At 43.8% G+C, this 22,798-nt stretch overlaps 2 protein-coding genes across 9 annotated transcripts in view; both read right to left on the reverse strand.

Moving 5' to 3' along the window:
• The window catches only part of LOC105010914 (sodium/potassium/calcium exchanger 3), a 32,420-nt gene extending 21,278 nt beyond the window's left edge, over window positions 1-11,142 (reverse strand). The window contains exons 1-2 of the mRNA XM_010870597.4: window positions 10,579-11,142; window positions 7,177-7,290 (exon numbers count right to left, since the gene is read on the reverse strand). Of these exons, the coding sequence (XP_010868899.1) occupies window positions 7,177-7,290; window positions 10,579-10,687 (223 nt within the window). The 5' untranslated portion in view covers window positions 10,688-11,142. The remainder of the gene's footprint in view (window positions 1-7,176; window positions 7,291-10,578) is intronic.
• An 885-nt stretch (window positions 11,143-12,027) lies between these two features.
• zmp:0000001168 (signal-induced proliferation-associated 1-like protein 2) overlaps window positions 12,028-22,798 on the reverse strand; it is a 39,210-nt gene continuing 28,439 nt past the window's right edge. For 3 of the 8 annotated variants that reach the window (XM_034293121.1, XM_034293123.1, XM_034293122.1), the window contains exons 11-17: window positions 22,605-22,731; window positions 22,344-22,476; window positions 21,182-21,280; window positions 19,802-19,874; window positions 19,381-19,428; window positions 18,872-18,950; window positions 12,028-15,957 (exon numbers count right to left, since the gene is read on the reverse strand). In XM_034293121.1, coding sequence (XP_034149012.1) covers window positions 15,814-15,957; window positions 18,872-18,950; window positions 19,381-19,428; window positions 19,802-19,874; window positions 21,182-21,280; window positions 22,344-22,476; window positions 22,605-22,731 — 703 coding nt within the window. In that variant the 3' untranslated portion in view covers window positions 12,028-15,813. Of the gene's footprint in view, window positions 15,958-18,500; window positions 18,590-18,871; window positions 18,951-19,380; window positions 19,429-19,801; window positions 19,875-21,181; window positions 21,281-22,343; window positions 22,477-22,604; window positions 22,732-22,798 lie in introns of all 8 variants that reach the window. The other 5 variants (XR_004575932.1, XR_004575933.1, XR_003781913.2 and 2 more) reach the window with 5 other exon arrangements.

Below are 22,798 nucleotides of genomic sequence, written 5' to 3' on the forward strand. Positions count from 1 at the left end.
AGTGAATGGGTCTGAATACTTTCCCAAAACAATGTAAATATATTTTAATGGTGTTAATCAGCTAGATATTGCATTCAAACTGAGAGAAATCAAACCTTTGATAAATATATGTTCTTAGAAAAAAATATGTAAAGAATAAATTCTCAAAAATGTCTGTTTCATGACCCCCCGTAACATTTTTATTTTACCACATACACAGTAAAATCAGCGGTTCAATAGGAAAGAAATTCTCCAAGGATAGCATTTGGAGAATTATAGTCTCTGATCTTGAATCACCATGTCTCCAAAATTACAATTAGACATTACTTCAGTGCCAACAATTTGAACTAGCTTGCCAAAAGAAAGCCTCTACTCTTAAGACATCAATGCCAGCACCTGAAGTTTGCTAAACATCACTACAACTCTGATTGGAACCAGATTATGTGGTTACATTTGAGCTTTAAAGCTAAAAACTTGATGGGTTAGGTGTAAAAAGAGGGATGGTGATGAAGAAACAAAATTGACTATCCACACTGATGTATGGTGGTGGATATGTGCTGTGGTGGGTCTTTTTTCTTACATCCATAGGCCTTGAAAATCTGGTAAGTATGCATAGTATCGTTGCCTCTGTGAAGTACAAACAGATCTTAGATGAAAATCCGTCTGCTTCTGCCAGGAGGCAGAAAGTGGCCAGTCACTGGAACTTGCAGCAGTACAACGATCCAGATCTTTCCTCTAGATCCCTTTCAATGTGTTGTCCCACGTCATCCAATATTATAGTAGAAGATTCGCAGATTTCACCTCAAATAGAGGTTAGACTTCTCCCATATTTCAAGTGTAAGATCTGTATGATGAACCAGAATGATATTTTTCTGTATTCACACCCTGATCATTTCTCTCATATTATTACAGATGGTACATTGCATTTCGTTCTCATTGATATTTTATTTTAAAACACTGAAACTCAAAATCAACTATTGTAAGCTGATATTGGTTTTATATCAGAAAATATTGTAAGAAAAAAAAAAACAGAATACGGCAAATTTCTAATGCCTTGCAAAAGTCTAACACTTTTGCAAGGCATTTAGATAAATGGGGAAAAAATTGCCCTAACAAGCAAGTTCAGCATTCAGCATGACAAAGATCCCAAGCAACATTAGAGTAACTCAAGTACAAAAAGGTGAGTGTCCTACAGAGGCCCAGTCAAAGTCCTGATCTCAATCCCATTGGGAATCTGTGGCTCTATTTGAAAATTACCGTCCACAAGCGTCATTCAACCAACCTGAACAACCTGGAGAAAATCTGCCAAGAAGAATGGGACCAAATCACTCTGACACTGTGTGCAAAGCTGGTACATACTTACCCCAAAAGACTTAAAGCTGTTATTGCAGCAAATGGGGGCAGTACACAACATTCATGAGTTCAGGTTGAATACTTACACAAACATATTTCAGTTGTCCTAAAAGATCTGTAAGATTGGAACAATCTTTTTCAAGATAATGTTTAGCTGAAATCCCTGGCAGAACAGCATCCACTGAGCATGTAGTAGGTTGTCTAGAATGATAGGAGGAAAAACAATGTAATCAATGTAATCTCCATTGATTTGTAATTTTAAGGGAGGAAAACGAGAAGCCTGTGAAAAGGGGCTACAGACTTTCAATAGCTACTGTACATGCTACACCACATGATCCATGACATCTGACCAAACATGAGCTTCATGACACATGATACTACACAATACAATATGCACTCTGAGCCTTCATACCATGTGCTGTGTAGTAAGTCAATGACAGCATCCTATTCTGAACCTTCATCTTGTGGATTAAGAAAGCACACCCCTCATGTGATCAAGGATATTAGATTTTGATCCTTCTGTAGAAAGAGGAGTGGACCATATGGCCTCGAGCAGCCTTTCACAACCCAGGCCTGTGGACCAGGTTCGGTCCAGAAAGGAATAACTGCGCTGCATATCCCTCATAAAAACGTCCTACTGATTACAATGCTGTTCTCATGCATTTCAGTCGCTAAAACCCATAGGCCTAAATCCAGCAGATTTAAATGTGTTTGACCTGATTTTACATTTTGTTGTGAGTTATTTAGGCGTGTTTATTTAGATGAGGCCAAATTTAAAAATCGAATCACTTGAAATTGTTTGACAGACCATGGTATGACTATCCTAAAACAATGTGTTATGGTAGGACATTATACAAAGAATTTCACTGACAAGTTTGTGTTTTATATTAAGAAGCAATTGTTTATCCAACCTACCTAAGCGGTCTCCAGACTAAGAATACAATGCTTTGCCGGCCACTGACGCAAAAACATGTGCCTGGTCTAGCGGATCGATTGTTGACTGTGTATTCAGTCATGTCATATAGTGTGTGTATGTATATGGTAATTTAATGTATGTCTAATGGTGTAATCAATATCCCAAAGCTAAGACTCAGGATTGGTGAGGGTCCCTCTCTCTGTCTAGCCATCTAACATTGCTGCCTCCCACAGAACTGTGGAGAAAGAAGCTTATTTTCTTTTCAGGCCAGCTGTTGCACTGGGGCAGGACCTGTGTACTAAACCATCCCAGCTTAGCATGTGAACTTTCCGTCAGATTACCATAAGAAAGAGTTTGGCAGCATGCACTAAAGAAGGTAGGTGCACATCTGCATCTTATCAGCGTGAGGACATCTGTGCTGTAGTTGTGACAGTATTATTATTTCCTGTTACCCTTATCCTATAGACTAGCTGCGCTATGGAGAGCCGGCCAGATCTGGAACCGGCCCCGGGTCCCCAGGACATCATGCCTCAATACAGAGGGCCTCATCTGAAAGTGTCTATGTAAATGCAGTGCTGAAACATGGCTCAGATGAACGTTTTGACGAGTTGCTTCGGTGAAAGCAGTTGCCATGGTGATCTTTTCCCCCGGGGGCAGTGGTTTGTTGACGGGCGGCAGTGGGAAGCCAATGGCGGCTGTGTGGATAGTGAGAAAGGGGGAGGGGAATGCGTGTTTCCCATGGTCTTGGCATAAGAAGAAAAAAAAAAAAAACGACAGGCAACTCTGGAGTAAAACTTCTAAAAATATAAATGTTTCCTCGTTTAACCCTCAAGAGAGGTCTGAGAGTGAGAGCGAGGGAGGACATGAGACAGTGTTTCTGGTGCAGATGCCCATCCTCCGCTTCCTTCCACAGGCTCTTGCCACTGCATCCATCATGGCACTTCTGACTGACTAGACCAGCTGTAAGCTGATTTACATCTGAGCCTGGCTTCCAATACCGGACCCAGGACATAATCAGCTCTCATAAAGTTGACAGCATTCTGATCACAGATTCAATGTGCCCCCCAGCAGTGACAGTGTTCCGTCTCAGCCTAGCCGGGGAGGGGGTGGGGGCTCGGTGACTCCGCCCCCTCTAACCTTGGGGTGGGGGGGGGGCTGCAGCTACATGCACGTGTTTCTCCTCTGGCGTCACAGGCTTCCCCAGCCAGCCAGGCACAGTTCCCTGCTCCACGCTGCTCTCAAGACACTGACTGTTGTAGTAGATCCCCTCTGTGTGCCTGGCTGGGAAAAACCAGAGCTCCTCTTTATTCACACTGGCTGGGGCTTGATCTTATTTAATTTCACTGCTGATCCAATCAAGAATCTGGAGAAGGGGTCAAAAATGGACATGTGATGTAATCCCAGTATGTGTGTGTGTGTGTGTGTGTGCGTTCGCGCACACCCACAAGAATGCTTGAGTGTGTGTTTAATTCCATAGTAGTGCCGATTAAACCTCCAATAAATGAAACCACAGCAGAGACGATCAGTGGAGAGGAACTCCATTTGAGTCTCTCTGCTGCAGAGGGCTCGACAGCATGACTGAACGGCAAGCAGAGGAAAGCGGTGTGGCAGTTATTGACTGAGTGGCAGTCTGAGGTAAGCAGAGTAAGAGTTATTGATTGAAAAATGTTGCAGGGTATCTTGGAGTCATTCTAAGGTACTGAGTGAAACAGGGAGTAAAGCAGTCCCACACACCAGGTGAAGTAGCCCCAACACACTGACACCACTTCAACAATGTTCCATTTACAATGTGGAATCCAATCACACGCTTTCATCCATGTGATGAAAATGAAATAATGGAAATATTTCTATTCAAAGCCAATCTAGCCATCCAAAGTACATACGACTAATAAAACTTGAAATCCCACCAAAATGAAATATCATTCATCCTAAGAAATACTGGCAGTAATCGTTTGAGAAATGAGCAGGAGACCCACAGTCGGAGTGCAGTCCATAAGCTTCACTCCCTCCCAGGAGATTACTGCACCCCTTCAGACACGTCACATGGCACCAGCCATCATCTTAAAGAGTCAGTCTTACTACTGCAGTACACCAATTAGAAAGCCACCACTAATCAGGGTTGGGGTCAGTTCCACTTCAATTCCAAAAATAAACAGACTTGTAATTCCACATTTTACTCATTGAAAAGCATTGAAGACAACAGGATTTTTTGTGAATTTCCTTAATTGGTTGGAGTTAAACTGGAATTGACTCCAGCCCCACCACTAATTGCTTATCTGGAATGTAGACGAGTAGATGACTGCAACGCATTAAAAACTTGTTTTATGTTCGACCCCCCAAAGAGCTGTCTGTGAGGCTGACCTCCATCCTTAACCTCGAAACTTGAAATCAAAATCAGTAACCGATGTGAAAGCAGAGAGGACAAGAGTTTCTGAGAGACGCATGAGCTAAGAATATTCTGTGCTATTCCCGAAGATTACAGAGAAAAAGACAACTACTCCCATGGTTAATGGTCACATTAATAGCCAAATGCTTTATTTGACAGCCATAATAAATTACTCCCCTGACAAATCTCAGGGACTTTTTTCAAAGGAAATATATTTTGATTATCTGCCAGATTCCCTCTTTCAGTAAACCACTAAAATATATCTGTGGAAAAACAACCCAAAATCGACTGGCTCCGTTGAACGCCAAAAGAAATACAACAATTGCATATAAAACATGAGCAATCGTTTTTTTGACACTTACGGAAATGCATGGCCTAATCTCCTCCTCCTGATCTATTTTTAGCTCTCTAGTTGTTCATTCTGCCTCGACACTTTGAATGCTTGAAAGACAGAATTATCTGGGTTTCAAAATTTAGCATTCAGTTGCTTAGCAACGCTGGCCTCAAAGGGTTGTCGACTTGAGGCAGCCACTGCCGTCTCGGCCTTGTTAAGCAGAGAGAGGACGGATGGAGAGAAAGAGACAGAGATTGAAGAAGATAGCAATAAAGGAGGGAACAGCGGGGGGGGGGGGGCGGGGTGGTTGGTGGGTTACTCAAACCTCAAGTAAAGCTATCCCCAAGATAATATTCCTTGAGGTCTGTCGGATCTGGCCATGCTTGATCACCATGGATTATGTTATCATTAGCAGTTACAGTAGGCAGGGAAGGGAGAGCTTACATGCAGATAAAGAGGAGCAGCCTGCCCTGAGCCCGTACTGGAGGACAGCAGAACCTCAGGTCGACTTATCTCATCTACCTGCCCACACGTCGATCAGCCTCTTGTTCGACAGCCCGTATATTTACTGTGTGACCCCATCTGGATGGGAGATGTGCTGTCATCAAAGGTACTGAGGGAGGTCTGTTTGAAAGACCACACATTGGTGGTTTCTATATTGGTGTAATACTGTAGGTACACATCTTGCGTAAATGGTTCTCTGCCAAGCGTAAAAATAGAACGATTGTGGCAGGTGTCCTCAGGGAGGAAGTTGTTCATTATTTTTCGTGCTGCAGACTGAAGTCACTACCCTGTGTGCTACTCAGTCCTGCTGCAGACCACTCATCTCTAGCAGTCCCTTACAGTTTTCTACCATTACTCAGAACCATCCTTTAGGATGCTAACTGAAGGACGTGTTCTTGTGAAAACCCCCAATAAAAGCATATAGCATAGTTTCCTGTTAAAATCCTGTTAAAAGGAGACATTTATTTCAACAAGAGCCTGACAGGCTGGTTCCAAATCCTGACGTTTTCTCCCATGTAAACAGCCATATTATTGTTATGTCTGTTAGTATTTATGCTATTTGTGTCAATGTGTATGTTCCTGGTGTTCCTATTGTATATTTTTTACATTTTCATCTTCCACTATATACATTTTTGAAAAAGGACCCTTAACTAATCATTTCACTGTTAGTCCACACTTCATGTTAACCAAGGATGTGACAAATAACATTTTATTTGATTAGGTTTAGCTGTCTTCTCCCACATCTCCTCCTCTGTTTTTACTTACTGTTTATCTCTTTCCCTGATTCTTCCATTGCACAAGTCTGGCATGCTGCTCTAACCACTCCAGACAGAACCTTTCCTGCGGCCGGGCAGCCAAGTTTGTGACACACAGTTTACAGAGCACAGATTCCTGACAACCACTGCACTGCAGCCTCGGCCCACATGACCTTTTCAGTTCACCCGCAGGGGAGATGGAGAGCCAGGGTTCACCAGCACGCACACACACACACACACACACACACTCCCTTCACTAACCGCCTACCCCAAATGAACACACATACACATAAACACACACTTGGTTACATCTACACAGCTAAAACACTCCTGGAGCCCCCTCAAGTGTCCCACACAGTTTGGAAAATAAATATTTAACGGAGAGACAGTTTGTGCTACACGAGTGCCTTCAGGACTTGTAGGGCTCCTATGGTCTCTAATGCATAATATTAGACTGTTCCGTTGCTCTGGATAATAGCATCGGCTAACTGACTAAAATGTGATCAGTCTATTGAGATTAAAGAAGGTCCTTATCTGTTGTCATTCTCTGCGGAGCTGGAGACAACTATCTAAAGCTTTGTGCCTGAGGACATGGAAGTGATGGAACATAATCATTTCTCTAGATGTTTAAGAGATGTTTAGGGGTATGAGGGTCTGTGTAATTATGAGATGTTTAGGGGTACAAGGATCGGTGTAAAGGTGAGAAATGTTCAGGTGTACAAGAATCAGCGTAAAGGTGAGAGATCTTTAGGGCTATGAGGTTCAGTGTAAAGGTGTGAAATGTTTAGGGCTATGAGGATCAGTGTAACGATATGAGATATTTAGAGCTACGAGGATCAATGTAAAATCAATGTTCTGGGGTACGAAGATCAGTTTAAAGTTGAGAAATGTTTTGGGGTACGAGGACCAGTGTTAAGGTGAGAGGTTTGGGGGTAAGATGTGGATTCACCTGGTCTAAGAATGTCCTTGGTGCGGTTCTCTTCCGTCCTCTCCTGCATCAGTCTGCGTCCGGAATGGACTGGAATATCATCCTCTCGTAAATGAGACCCGGATGAGTCTGGCTCTGTTGAAGTATCAGACAATTGGTTTGTAGTTAGACCAATATCTAGCACTACACTATCTTATTGGACATTCAACATTCAAAAGCTGTGTTTCAATGCGATTTTGATGGCAGAGGAAGACACACACAGACACTACAGAGGCGGGAGGAAGCCAACGAAGAGGGTCAGAGGAGGAGATCAGGTAAGCTTTTATGTGCACACTCGTAATCATATCAGCAATGCAATCTCTTTTCTCTGTAAATCCCTGCTCTGCATCCCTGTGCTGATAGCCAATCGCTTTATTTGGGCTCCAACTTTGCACCACTATATATGGAGGGACATTATCCACTGTAAGGACCTTCGCTGATATATTTGAGTTATTGTCTCCTATGGAAACACCAAGAGATAGTCGATACCACCCACTGAGATCCATCTATCCAGAACACAGCAGAGCACAGCCTGTCAGGATGGGGCCCATTATCCTGTACAGGCATGTAGACCACGGGTTCTCTCTCGACATCCTGTCCATTTCATGATCACTGTCTGCATTATTTAACATTACAGTTCAATCTACGTGTTTTAACAGCGTGCCGACTTTGGCCTGCAAGTAGGGATGTGGAGGCTTTCATGTGAAGTGGTCAGGAGAAACCAGGGGTAATATGAAATTCAAATGGGCCCCTCACAGACGATACAGGCCATCTCCATCACAGACACACGACTCCGAACCAAACCTCATTTTAAGATGCTGTTCTAAGTCACAACTCCTTGAAAGACTTTGTCATGTCAGGTTATGCTTCTTTTGGAGAGAGATGTGGGGTTGAAATATGGGTACATCCTTAACTTAGTCCTTGGGCTGAGCTTTATCTAGTACCTTTTTATGTATTGAAGCTGTGGTCCAAACTCACACAGGTCTGGAATTGCCAATCAGTTACACAGCCTTCAAAAATAATAGCTCTAATCTTGCAATTAATAGACCCCCCCACTAGAATGATATTGCATGATGAACATGGCAAAATAATGCATTTGTATAGTAATACAAATATATTGCTATTAGAAAGATACATTAATTAATTACATTAAGTAATTATTGCTCGTTGTGTTTCCAGAGATTAGACCTATTAGTGACGCCATGGGGTAAAGAGCATTCATGAGATGGGGATGGTATAAATAGTGGTTGGGGGAGAAGAACACTTAAACACATCTGACAGGGGAATATGAACAACATCAGAACGCTGGTTGTCAGAAGGTTTGTGTAGCTTTGTGTGGCATCACTTATTCTATGAGTCATTACATGAACTCATCCTCTCAACCTGAAAATCAAGGGAATAGCTTACACAATCCTTCCTCTCTCCTCCTAGAGCTGCAGTAAACCCAGATCTATAGAGATCTAGAGTAGAGTTGGAGCCAGGACAATACTGTATAAATCTCGCGCTGCTGTATAACCAGGCCTAAACAGATATAGAGCTGCATTATCAGCAGGTATGTAGAGATCTAGCACTGCATTAGAGCCAGGTCTACAGAAATCTAGAGCTGCTGCAGATCCAGGCCTACAGAGATCTAGAGCTGTAGTAGATCCATGTCTATAAAAGTCTAGAGCTGCAGTTGTGCTAGCTCTATGGAGACCTAGAGCTGCTGTAAAAGTCGATAACAATCTATAGTCACAATAGAGCCAGGTCTATACAGATCTAGTGTTGCTGTAGAACCATGTCTATACAGATATTGTGCTGCTGTAGAACCAGGTCAATACAAATCTAGTGCTGCTGTAGAACCACGTCTATACAGATCTAATGCTGCTGTAGAACCAGGTCTATACAGATCTAATGCTGCTGTAGAACCAGGTCTATAGAGATCTTGTGCTGCTGTAGAACCAGGTCTATACAGATCTAATGCTGCTGTAGAACCAGGTCTATACAGATCTAATGCTGCTGTAGAACCAGGTCTATACAGATCTAATGCTGCTGTAGAACCAGGTCTATACAGATCTAATGCTGCTGTAGAACCAGGTCTATACAGATCTTGTGCTGCTGTAGAACCAGGTCTATACAGATCTAATGCTGCTGTAGAACCAGGTCAATACAAATTTTGTGCTGCTGTAAAGCCACGTCTATAGAGATCTTTGCTGCTGTACAGGCAGGTCTATAGAGATCTTTGCTGCTGTAAAGGCAGGTCTAAAGAGATCTTTGCTGCTGTACAGGCACGTTTACAGATACAGTGCTGCTGTAGAACTAGGTGAATAGAGATCTAGTGCTGCTGTAGAGCCAGGTCAATAGAGATCTAGTGCTGCTTTAGAGCCAGGTCAATAGAGATCTAGTGCTGCTGTAGAGCCAGGTCAATAGAGATCTAGTGCTGCTGTAGAGCCACGTCTATAGAGATCTAGTGCTGCTTTAGAGCCAGGTCAATAGAGATCTAGTGCTGCTGTAGAGCCAGGTCTATAGAGATCTAGTGCTGCTGTAGAGCCAGGTCAATAGAGATCTAGTGCTGCTGTAGAGCCACGTCTATAGAGATCTTCGCTGCTGTAGAGGCAGGTTTATAGAGATACAGTGATGGTGTAGAGCCAGGTCAATAGAGATCTAGTCCTGCCTTACAGCCAGGTCAACAGAGATCTAGTGCTGCCTTACAGCCAGGTCAATAGAGATCTAGTGCTGCCTTACAGCCAGGTCTATAGAGATCTAGTGCTGCTGTAGAGCCAGGTCTATAGAGATCTAGAGCAGCTGTAGAGCCACATATACAAAGACCTGAATAAATAACGGCATCCCATCAATGTCCTCCTTTGTTCATACATTCCTTTACGCACAGTATGTATGCATATTTTCTTACAGGGGGTTCTGGGGGGTTTATTGGCTGACAAGAGAGGTTCTGTGAGGATACCAATCAGGAACAGGGACATTACGCTGAAGGTATGCTATCAATGTGACGCAGGTGCCACCCTCTAGGTGCAGAATATTGGGGGAGGGGGCTGGGGATCCTCCAATCTGCTGGTTACAAATCTCTCTCTTTCATCCCAGACAACCTATTATCAAAATGGTTACATAAGGATTATCTCGCTAGAACTAAAGTAATCAGGCATATTTAAACAAGTGAAGTATTTAATTGAGTGTTTAATGAATGAAGAACGCGATTGAGCTTACTGATATATCCTTTTCTCCCTCAGATATTAAAATATCTGTGAAGATATAACCAATTGCTATAATGTGCACAGTTCTAAAGACATAATTTAAAATAAGTGATGCTAAAAACAACAGAAATATGAATATTCAAGTCTTGACAATCTCCGAAATGTACCCATCATTAATCCTCAAGGAAAAACTCACCTGTCACGTGCGCGACCTGTGCGAGCCAAATGACCGCGAGAAGCCCAACTCCACCGCAGCAGAACCGCTGGAAGGGCCACCGTCTCCCGGTCTGTACGGCCGCCTTCATTCCGAAGTCGGTCGTTCACCCGTCAAAACATATCTGTAGCAGTTACGGTCAAGTCGGTTTCCACTTTCACTACAAGGAGCTTTCACAAGGCTTCACTTCTTCCTTGCAACTTGAATGTCAAGTTAGCCGATTGTGTAAACCAGTGCTAAATCCTCGCAGACTGTACTCAATTCGGATTACAACCTTTGATTCTGCCAAGGCTCACCGTGACATCCATGCCTTGAGATCACATAAGATTACAAATGAGGAATGGGCGGGTGGAGATTCAGAAGTAACGACAGCACTTACAGATCGGTGAGAGACTGTAGGGTCGCCGACAGCAGAATCAGGTTAAAGCCGAGAGTTGAGGCAAGCGACACGATCTTTCTGCCTTGACACTACTCACACTCTGGCTCTGAAGTCGTGCCCGTCGTCGTGTTGTGCTCTGCGTATTTGGAAACCACTAGGCGGCGACAGCCACGGCGTCATGCAATAAACAGTGCAACAAAACAAAACACTGCTCAATTTTCTAAAATGTTCTCAATTGAACAGTGTCATCTTCCCATCTGAACATAGTAATAAAAGTTGATTATGTGCTCAGAATTTACAGGGGACAATATTAGACCTACTGCTACACTAATGTAATCAAACAACTAGATTTGTTGGCAAAATGCAAAATTAGCCTGGTTTACTGAATTTAAATCTGAAGAGTAGAAAGGTTTTCCCTTGCCAACACACATCTAGTTCATACCATGATTTGATTTATTTTTGTCTTGAAAAAAATGACAGAAATCTGACACACCTTTTGCTCTGGCCTAGTGAAGGTTCTCCCTGTCGCTGCAAACCCAAATAAAGACATACGGTCTGGGTGTTGTTGTCAAAGACCTCCAGGTGTCAGGGTAAGGAAGATAAAGAGCTTCGCTGTAACTGTTGTTTAGGAAAACTTTCCAGAGAACACAGCCAGAGAAGTGTTTGTGTTATGTTGTCTTGGTGTGCATGTGTGGAACAAGACTTGGAAAATGGATTTGCTTTTCTTTACACTGTATGCACTCAGAAAGACGTTAAACAGTCAAACACTAACCCGACTGCATTCCCATGACAGGACGCTGTATGCACTATAGTCAATTCCAGAGGAATTCCATTAAATAAACACAGCCCTTTATACCTAGTCACATCAAAGACAAAAAGTGGAGTTTTCATGTTGCAGTCGTCGTGTTGCTTTTTGGTATAGTGAATCGCATGAAAAACGATCAAAGCTCAATGGAGTTTTGAATAAAGGGATATCCATTTCCCAGCAGTTCCATTTTCCGGGACACACAAAGCGACACTGACAGTCCCAACATTGACACACAGAACACATCTTAAGGTACAGAGGATTCTTTATTGCCATGAGCCCTCCAGTTCACAGTACATGAACAACATTTAGTCAATTTACTTTTCTCGTGAATGAACAGGTTTGGAGGCGGCATGGTACTGAGCACATCATTGCGTTTTACAACACGTTTCCCCAGTGTGCCAGTGCATGCTGATGGTACCGTCAGCTCTGTAAGATCTGACTCAGATGCATAATGGGTGCTACCAGGACAAGTCCAATCCTTCACTGGGGATATGCCATTGTGAGTTTCAACTGGTAATCATGTACTGTAGTCAATCTTCCCCAACAAGACTCCTGTATGGATGTAGGGCACATATAGTATCATATCCTGAAAGGATGGTGCGATGACATGTAAGGCAAACCAATAAGAGGAGAGCAGAAATAAACACTTCAGGAAATAAAAATGCAACCCGACAGCTTGGATGGGAAGAGGCAACAGCAACACTGTTTGGACCAGGGGCCATTCCCACAGGTTTTCTGCTGGCTCGGTGGACATAGTTTTTTCCAGCAGATGAAACGGCTATTTTGTGACAATGTGATGTCAGGTGTCACGAAGGCATACTTCCTGTGTTACGTGAATGGGGATTCAAAGTGTAACAAAGTTTGATTTGGAGCATAGTTCAGAATTGTCCAATTTTACGGTTGCGTGGTCATATCGTGGTCATATCGACTTCACGTAACCGTAATGACCCTTTACTGGGGTCCCTCCACCCATCTTTTAGATGAAGTTCCCCAGAGAGACCCTGTACCAACCAAACCTACACCTGTCTGTGTCTTGTTACAGACACACCTATCTGTCCTGGATGAAAAAGGATGCCCTGACACTGTCTGCAACCAACCACCATGAAGAAAGGGGCTGAGGATGTCAAGCTGATTACCATACATTACGATTTCAGGTAGGCACAATGTCTGAGAAAGAAGCCTTCACATACACCAGTCTAGCCATGCTGTCTGCCCTGTCCTCTCTGAAGAGAATGAGGGTCATTCTTCAAGGCATACCTAGTGACGTTAGCGACCTTACTGCGTGTGAATGTAGGAGCTCTGACTGAACAGCTCAGTACTAGAATGATAGAGAATCATTATCATTCGGAAATACTAAATGATAAACAGAAAACCATTATCATTTGGAAATAATAAATAATAAAGAGAACCATTATCATTAATAAGTACTAGAATGATAAAAAAGAACCATTATCATTTAGAAATACTAGAACGATAAAGAGATCCATTATCATTTAGAAATACTAGAACGATAAAGAGAACCATTATCATTTAGAAATACTAGAACGATAAAGAGAACCATTATCATTTAGAAATACTAGAACGATAAAGAGAACCATTATCATTTAGAAATACTAGAACGATAAAGAGAACCATTATCATTTAGAAATACTAGAACGATAAAGAGATCCATTATCATTTAGAAATACTAGAATGATAAAGTGAGAACCGATATCATATAGAAATACTAGAATGATAAAGTGAGAACCAATATCATTTAGAAATACACCATTGCAGGAATGTTTTTCTCCCCGTCTTCTTGAGTTTGAATTTCTACAAAAAAAAGTTTTCATTAAAACCAACCCCCACCGTTACCTTTCACTTTATAGCACATGTCATAGCTTCCTGCCTCCCCTTGTATTAAAACATCTAACAAGGAATTCCACATTTTCAAGGTTAATAAGTTATTACATTTTTATACATACATACACACGTACAGAGGGGAGCTTGGAAGTTGTCTTGCAGATTACCATGCTTCAACAACCTCCTACAATCTAAAGAACTATACATAGGAACACAGCAACACATCAGATATTCTTTAACTTCTCCACTCTGTGTATCATTTCAAACAAGGCATCACCATTTTAAACAGTATGTATGAAACAGCCTGCTAACATACTCGTGTCTGCATTATCAACCATCCTGCCATAAAGGACACAACCGAATGCATTAGGTAACACTGGATAGTTCAGCTGTACATGTTGTCTTCACATATAGATAAAGTTTAGATTTATAATTTAATTTGAATATATCGTTATCTGCTGGTACCAGGTAATCACAGTGACTCTAAAATAAAATGACAATAGGAAGTGAAGGAGTATATACAACAAAGAAGAGCTTTGTGTCAGGGTCACTGACGATTGTTTGGCATCCCTTCCAGAGTTTCAGTCTCGTTATTTGGGAGTGGGGAGTCGGGGCTGGGGTGACACAGCTGGGTCCAGCAGTTTGAGTGAGGTGTCGAAGAGCTGCCTTGGTGTCTTTTGGAAGGACAGTCCCGGAGGAGGGATAGTCTCGCTCCACCCAGCCCACGCCGTTACTGGCGTCGTCAGCAGTGGACCTGAAGGTGAGGTGGGGGTGAGATCAAATCCACTTTTCATTTTTCAAGCAAGGCATGAACTTGGGCGGGAGGTTAAATATAAGCCCTGACCCATGCCGATATAGGTAATGACACACATTGAGTACACACAGAAAGAAGGTCGGAACAGGTTCCCTCACCCGCAGTCAACGCCCTTCAAAACTGCTCTGAATTCATTTCAGATATAATGTATTGTCGTCGTAGCCAGCGAAGAAAAACTAAATACATTTGAACACCAGAGAGTGTTCGTTAAAGGAAGCCTGTCCAGTTCACATTAAATCCCTACAACTTATTTCCTCTGCAAGGAGAGCTGCCGTGTGGCGATACTAGGTTCAGTCCAGCAGGGGGAGCACAGCAGCGCTACTTCCAGTCTTTAAGGGACACAGAGGATTCATCCTCATCAGGGGCATAATCCACTTCAATAAACCTTTCAACTTAAGTAACAAAAAAACAATGCATGGAAATCTACCAGCTCTCTGAGTTCATTCGGTGAGTCCATTTCCTCATAACTAAGTTGCATCTCTTTCACCTGAAGCGAATATGAAATACTCTCTTTGTTACCGTCCGACTCAAGACCCCGAGCCTTCAGATGAATCTGAGGAGGCATGGAGGGGGGTCGCTACACAGTGAACCAGACATTCTGGGAGAAAACTGTCAGAGGGACAGGGTCAGTGTGCAGCAGTCCATCTTTTCAAGCATCTTTTCCCCTTTTTCGGTGTAACACGCAGTTCCAGGACCCTCCACTCTAATGGCGCTGAACTGTTCTCAGTCCGAGACATTGCATATGAAGGAGAGGGTTGAGCAGAGAGAAGAAGGAGACTATTGTTTCCAGACGGCCATCATAAGACATAGTACACGTTTTAGGTCAATTCATATAAGCAGCCACCAAACATGCTGTCCTCATCGAAATCAATCGAGTCGTTTTAAGCAATTGCTATTCTGCCCAACTTGTCAAGTATGTGAAGCAAGATAAAAGAACCATGGTGACACACACACACACACACATACATATATATGTATATATATATATATATACACACACACACATATATATATATATATATATACACACACACTCACAAACATACACACACTTGCACACACGGTACAAAAAACATAGTTTGGGTACAGAACAGCCTTGAATATGTGTGACCATTGGTCAATCTATTGAGAAGACCATCAGTTTCTGAGAAAAGTCTCTGGGTGTTTTTCTCTGGGTGTTTGCTTGCATACATCTGCACCCATGGGCTGGCCTAGAGTTAAAATGTCTATGCAAAGTAGTATGAATATGTGTGTGTGTGTGTGTGTGTGCGTATCTTCATGGAGATTCAGTATTAGAGTACGTGTGTATGTATACAACATGAGTGTATGTTATCTCTTTGTCTGTGGGTACACATAGTGTGTACTTTGATGGAGCTAGCAGGGCTTGTTGACATTGCACAGCAGCTCGGTGACTTTGATGAGACGGGCCACGGTGCTCTGGGACTCCTCCTGTAGTCGCTGGTTATTCTGCCTGAGGCTCTGCACCTCGGCCTGCAGCACCGCCTTGTCCTCCTTCTCCTGCCAGGGAGTGGCACACAACAACACCCGTCCGTCAGACCACCATGGCAGGGGGGGATAGAGGGGTGAGAGGGGGCTGGGTGGAGGTGGGTGAGTGGTGGCTGCATGGAGTGGTCAAGACAGCAGGCACGCAGTCGGACGTGCACACATGCACACACACGTGCACACACACACGTGCGCACACGGATAGAAGGGCTCACGAACACACGTTCATGCCTAAAGCCGTGGCAACACTGCAAGACAGTTTACTGAAGGTACACACAAGCGTGCGCAAATGGAATACCATTTCCGTCCACAAAAGCCCTCCACAGGGAAATGGGTGGCCGGGACGAAATGTTGAGGCGGATTTACTATGGCAACCGCTCGTTAGAGACTGTACAGGAATAAACCAATCTCTCATTAAATGAGTGCGAAAGACATTTCCAGCGTAGCTGATTGTTGCATAATTTAGATTCCTATAAATACTCGAACTCCAACAATGTCTTGCATTCCTAATCTACTGAACAACAGGGGTCACCCTAATCCCTCACTGCTCTGAACTGAGTTTGAAATCAGCTATTGCAACTTGCAGAGCGGTGATTTGCCATAGTAAATGCTTCCTGTTAGCTATGTGGCATAGAGTGTCAAGCATTGTGACAGAGAGACAGGAAACCAGAAGCTCAGAATGGCCAACACGAGCCACTTACATGGCAATATTAACAACTACATTCCTTTCACACTACTTTTAACTGTCTTTTTCTTGTCCAAATGTTTCATGCTTGGCAACATCTTCTGTTCACTTGCAACAACAAACAAATTGATGAATGAGTATAGATGTTGCTTCATCGCAGAAAGTTGGCACCACGGACAGCAGAGTAAACGTGTAGGATTCGCTGCTGTTAGTGAGGGGTTTGAGCAATGGTATGAAATGTAAGCTCATTGTAACTTAATCTTCAACGAGTACAGTGCAGGGCGCCATGAGTGTGGGTGCTATACTTAGCCTAGCCAATTAGCTTGATGATTGGATTTAATCCTACAAAAATGGCATGAATGCAATGTTATATTGCCTCCGTGCATTGCTTTGCGTGCCTCACACTGAGCTGTTGGGCTGTGCACACAGAGAAGCGGTTCGATCCTTCTGTCTGGATGTCTGTGAGGTGCAGGGTTGTCAGTGAGCATTGTGTAGCATTCATATGTTTGTAACTTGTACTTGTGTGGACATCCCTCCACACCCCACAACAACATCTGCTCAACTGTGTATGGGACCAGTAAGTCTGATTAATGATGAGATGGTAAAGTAAGATCGGTTAATGATAGATGACACCGGTTGGGCTGTTGTGCAACTGACTCAAGTAACCTGAAATAGAAAGGACTCGGATTTATAACTGGAACATTACGAGGTGTATGGTACATGTGTCGGTCAGACAGGAGGCAAAGGCCCCGTCGCAGGTTGTTCTTTGAGCTGTACTGTACTAACGACAGTAAGGTAAACCCCAGCCATGCACAGAAAACAAAGGCTAACCAATGGACGATTCCCACGATCTTAAGTAAGACCTGGTTTCTACTGACCAACCATGCTCACTCACTCTCCCAGGGCAGAAGGTTTACAACAGAGCAAAGGGGAAATGTGCCTTCGGATGTGACACTTCCCTGTAAGGCTGTTTTCTGTATTGGCTCATTGGTCCTGACTTTCAATTGGTCTGTGCTCATTGGTCTGTGTGACTGATGATAGTAGGCTACTGTGTTAATGGTGAGTGTTCAGAGGAAAATAAAGTACTGAAGGGAAATGAAGGGTTAGACTTTGGTTGTGTCGGTGTTATAGCCACAGGATTGTGATTGTGTGCTTTAGGTCTCACATGTCTAAAGAACCAAGTTGAGCGAATAGCATTTGCACTAAAATCCTTGGGATATCATTCAGTTAGTTGGACGCCAGGTTTAGACATTGGCAGTGTGGCGTCCCTTGGATATTTGAGTGCGGAAAAGGACTTGATTGGCGGGGATATAGAACACTGCATACCACAGGGCTTCAGTTGACCCCAGAGACTAAACAGGCACGTTACTGAAACACAGTAATCATGTCTCACCCCATTCAGAGTGTGTTCAAGGATGCTTGGTTGGCTTTCAAACCTCCTTTCTCTCTCATTTTGTGCTCTTTCTCCTTTTCTCACCCCTTTCTCCTGTTTTCCTTCCCCTTTCCTCTGCACATGCTTCAGATTGTGTCATCAAATGAACGCTACATGAGTAGCTAATCATTCAGACCAGAGTTTCAAAAGACATCCGCAAGTTCCCATCTTTCCCAGAGAAGAGCCTGTGAATGGAGTGGGTAAAAGGTGACAAGATGCCTAGCGGCTTCTCGCAAGGGGTGAGTGACAGCCAGACAGGGTTTCAGGGTTATAAAGACGAGGAACTTCACTTCAATTTTTCACATCCATGAAGGATGTGGTTCTGGGTTATTGGGTTAATTAATTCAGATTCAGTTTCTTTTTTTAGTAGCTCAATTTCCAAATGTTATTGTTTTGTTGTCTTAACACAACAACAGAGGAAAAATCTCATGCTGTACTTGCCTCTACTGCCACTGGTCGCTTAGTGTTGAGAGAGTGAGCATGGTTGCCCAAAGTCCCTCCAGCCAATCTTCTCACCTCCTCTGTTCACCCTGCCCAATGACAAGACAGTTTTCTTTTGCTTGGCCCGCCTGCTGCCCGCCCTAGCACTACATTTCCTCTGTCTGGTTTGAGTGTCTGTCGGTAGGAGTCAGGGGATCAGGGGAGGCGTAAGTTGGGTGGGGAACTGGGTGGAGCGGGGGATGGCGGGTGGGTGTTGTGGGCTCACTGCGTGGCCAGGATGTTGTGAGGGAGGTCTGGGGAGGGGCTGTGGGTCTTGGGAGGGGCTGTGGGTCTGGGGAGGGGCTGTGGTCGGCCATCTGAACGGGGAGTACCTTTTGCAGATCGTCCTGCAGCCTCTTCAGCATGTCCTCCAGCTGGGACACCTTCTCCTCCAGGTGGCCGGGTGAATCACTGCACAGGCACAGAGCAGAGACACGCGCTCAGCATAATGTCCATGGTTACAGGGGAGTTGGATGTGATTGATACACACCGACCGCTTCGTCTGGTCGTGTGCGTGTGACAAGGCAGTGAGTAAAAGAGATGAACTGTAGATACGTGTCGGCCAGAGGCGCTGAGTCAGTGAGACACAAGGGGGATTGGTCTGAAGGAGGAACACACCACTACACACTCAGACAGACACGGCTGATACACTGCCTCTAAATCACTCCGAACACTGATACACTGACTCTAAATCACTCTGAACACTGATACACTGACTCTAAATCACTCTGAACACTGATACACTGACTCTAAATCACTCTGAACACTGATACACTGACTCTAAATCATTCTGAACACAGATACACTGACCATAAATCACTCTGAACACTGATACACTTACTCTAAATCATGGCGAGACACCGACAAGCAGACCGCGTTCAGCTCAGGTCTGCCGGTTTAGTTTAGAGGTAATGTGTTTGGAAAATAACCAGTGATTAAAAACATTTATGGAAAATATTTTCTCTAGTGCTTTCAATTGAAATATGTAGGTGAATTGAAAAAAGAAAGAGAGAAATGAGAAATTGATGATTAACAGAGTGATAAGGACAAGACATCCCACTATACAGAGTAACAGACAGGCAGAACTATATCAACTGTTCTAAAAGTACATCTCTGAGTCAGAAAACTCTGAGAGCCAAACAAACAACAAAGGCTGGTGAGTCAGACACCATTTGTGTGGTTTTTCACAGAGAAACATGTGGAGCACCACAGTGACTTGCTGTGTCTGAGACTGTGACATGTTACTGGAGACACGGACCCACCTATCCTTCATGTCTTTCAGTTTGCCGTCTGTCAGGGAGTCTGCTTCTTGTGAACCATCGCCTGCTTTACGATCTGAAACGTTACACATCACTCAACGAGGTTAGTCTCTGAAACAGTCATACAAATACATAAAGACAGTCGTATAAAGACAGTCAAATAGAGACAGTTATATAGAGAGAGTCATATGGAAAAAGTCGTACAAATACATAAAGACAGTTGTATAAAGACAGTCAAATAAAGACAGTCATATAGAGAGAGTCATATAGAGAGAGTCATATGGAAACAGTCGTACAAATACATAAAGACAGTCGTATAAAGACAGTCAAATAGAGACAGTCATATAGAGAGAGTCATATAGAGAGAGTCATATAGAGAGAGTCATATGGAAACAGTCATACAAGTACATAAAGACAGTCGTATAAAGACAGTCAAATAGAGACAGTTATATATAGACAGTCATATAAATACATGAAGACATATATGGAAAGTCCAATACAGTCGTATAATGAAAAAGACAATCATACTGTATGAAAACAGAGAGTCATGTAAAGACAGACATATAAACTGGTTAGAAAATATAGAGAGACAGTCATATGAAGACAGTCATATGAAGACAGTCAAATAAAGACAGTCAAATAAAGACAATCATAGAGAGACTCATGTAAACACAGCCATATTAACACAGGCATAGAGAGGCAGGCGCAGAGTGATAGATTTAGACAGGCAACGAGAGAAAGTTTTATAAAGACAGTAATATGAAGACAGTTTTATAGACACAGTCGTAGGGAGACATATAAGATATATATATAAGAAGAGTCACAGAGAGACAGTCATATAGAGACAGTCACATAGAGACAGTCTCATAGAGACAGTCATTGAGAGACAGCCCTATAGAGACAGCCCTATAGATAGATTCGTTTAGGGACAGTCCTATAGAGACAGTCCTATAGAGACAGTCCTAAAGAGACAGCCCTATAGAGACAGCCCTATCGAGGCAGTCATATAGAGGCAGTCATATAGATAGAGTCGTTTAGGGACAGTCATATAGAGACAGTCTTATAGAGAGAGTAATTTAGAGACAGTCCTATAGAGACAGTCATATAGAGACAGTCTTACAGAGAGAGTCATATAGAGTAAGCCAATATATAGAAAATATAATGTATTATGTGCCATTTCAAGTAGTAAAGTGTGAAATATAATAGATGTATTTGTATCAGAGATGGAGTCAAGACCACAACCCTGGAGACCCAGACCCAGACCAAGATCACATCCATGTGTTCTCAACTGATCTCGAGACGAAGACTGCAAGATCGAGACTCCATCTCTGATATGTATTTAGTAAAAAGAAAGCTTGTCATCCCATGCAGCTGTTTCCTTACCTTCCCGTGACAAAGCCTCTAGGATGCTGCGGCAGGCGGAGGCTAAATCAGCTATAGACTGCCACTCCTCCTCTGTGGAGTCTGTGGTCTCTGACAAGACTGTTATAGACAGAAAAAAGAAGGTTTCATTGTGCGTTCATAACAAAGGTGCATCTCAGGAACTGCCAGCGGATAAAATATTTGCTGGTTTAACATTGACAAAGAGCCGCCACCAGGGGGTGATATTACAATGCTTTCCTGCCTCTGTGTCACTGGCTGACTAGGTGTATCAGGGCAAAGTGGGTAGGGTTCCCTCAACCTTCTGGGGTGTGGGGAGGGAAACCCAGATGCTCTCCACTGAAACAGCTAAAGTATTTGCTGAGATGATAAGTGTGTGTGTGTGCTCCTTTAGAAACGGTATGATGAGTCTCAGAGCCTCATGGCATGGAGCGAGAGAGAGAGCGAGAGAGAGAGAGAGAGAGAGAGCAGATGGTGCCAAAGGGCTCCCTGATTTGGGGCAGCCAAAACGCCACCCCTCCCACCCCCCATCTGTCCCTCCTTTAGTCTGAAGCTGGTGGGGGGTTGCAGAGGGGTTGGGCCATATTGGGTTAGGGGGATAGGGAGCAGCCTGGATGAAAGAAGAGGGACAGAGGGGATGGAAGAGAGGGCTAAAGGAGGATAATGAGAAGAAGGGTTTACGGGAGAAAGGGTCTGGGGGCTAAAAAGGGATTTGAGGCTCAATTACAGCAGAGAGCTTTTTCTGAACAGTTGCAATTGTTCAGTTTCAGCACCATTCAGCAGGGCGCTATCAGCTGGTACAGGGCCTTTGTTTTAGACGTCTGTCTGTCTGCCTGTTAAATCAGCCTCCTGACTTCACTCTCTCTCCCTCTTATCGTAGTGACCCCTCTCTTAACGGTTCGCTTTCTTCCGTCCGACTGCTCTCACTCTCCAGCTGTTGCTGCTGTGGCAGAGGAACAACTGTCATCGATGTTTGCCATCGATCACGAGTGTTAACAAGATCACCAAGGAGATCCCTCCCTGCTGCTGGCCATCCGTGCTGGCGTCCTCTCATCCAGGGGAAAGCCGGCACCAGAGAATATCTGTGGGGCTGCCGGTATGAAGTCCTCGTGCGAGGAGGTTGATTAGTGCTGACAACAGTGTGGCGGCCTGGTGGAATACCCACTCTTAGTGATGGAGTTGTGCAGGCTGAGGGCTCGGGAGTTTCTCTCCGCTCTGTCCAGACATGACAGCCGGGTGGAGGACACGGAGACGTCACTCGCTGAGGCTTTCTCCTCCCCCCTATTGGCCCCTATGAACTACAGAGACAGAGAGAGAGTGAGAGCGAAAAGAGATTGAGAAGGAGAGAAGGGTGGGGATGGTTTGTAGACAACTGGGTTTTTGTCATGTCTTTCTCCGGGCTGTCTGTCTCTGGGTGTCTCTGTACCTGTTCCTCATCCTGAGGCAGCTTAGGTTTGACAGCCAGGATGAGGTCTGGCGTTGCGTCTCTAAGCTCCCCTGGGTTCTCGTAGATGTGAGGCTCCACCTTGGTGGCTACATTGTCGTACACATGCCTGCCCCGGCACGGAGAGATGAACACAGGCCTAGATTATACATCTGCCCTTTAGATGAATTGCTTTC

This window comes from Esox lucius, chromosome 7, assembly GCF_011004845.1.
Source record: "Esox lucius isolate fEsoLuc1 chromosome 7, fEsoLuc1.pri, whole genome shotgun sequence".
NCBI lineage: Eukaryota > Metazoa > Chordata > Actinopteri > Esociformes > Esocidae > Esox > Esox lucius.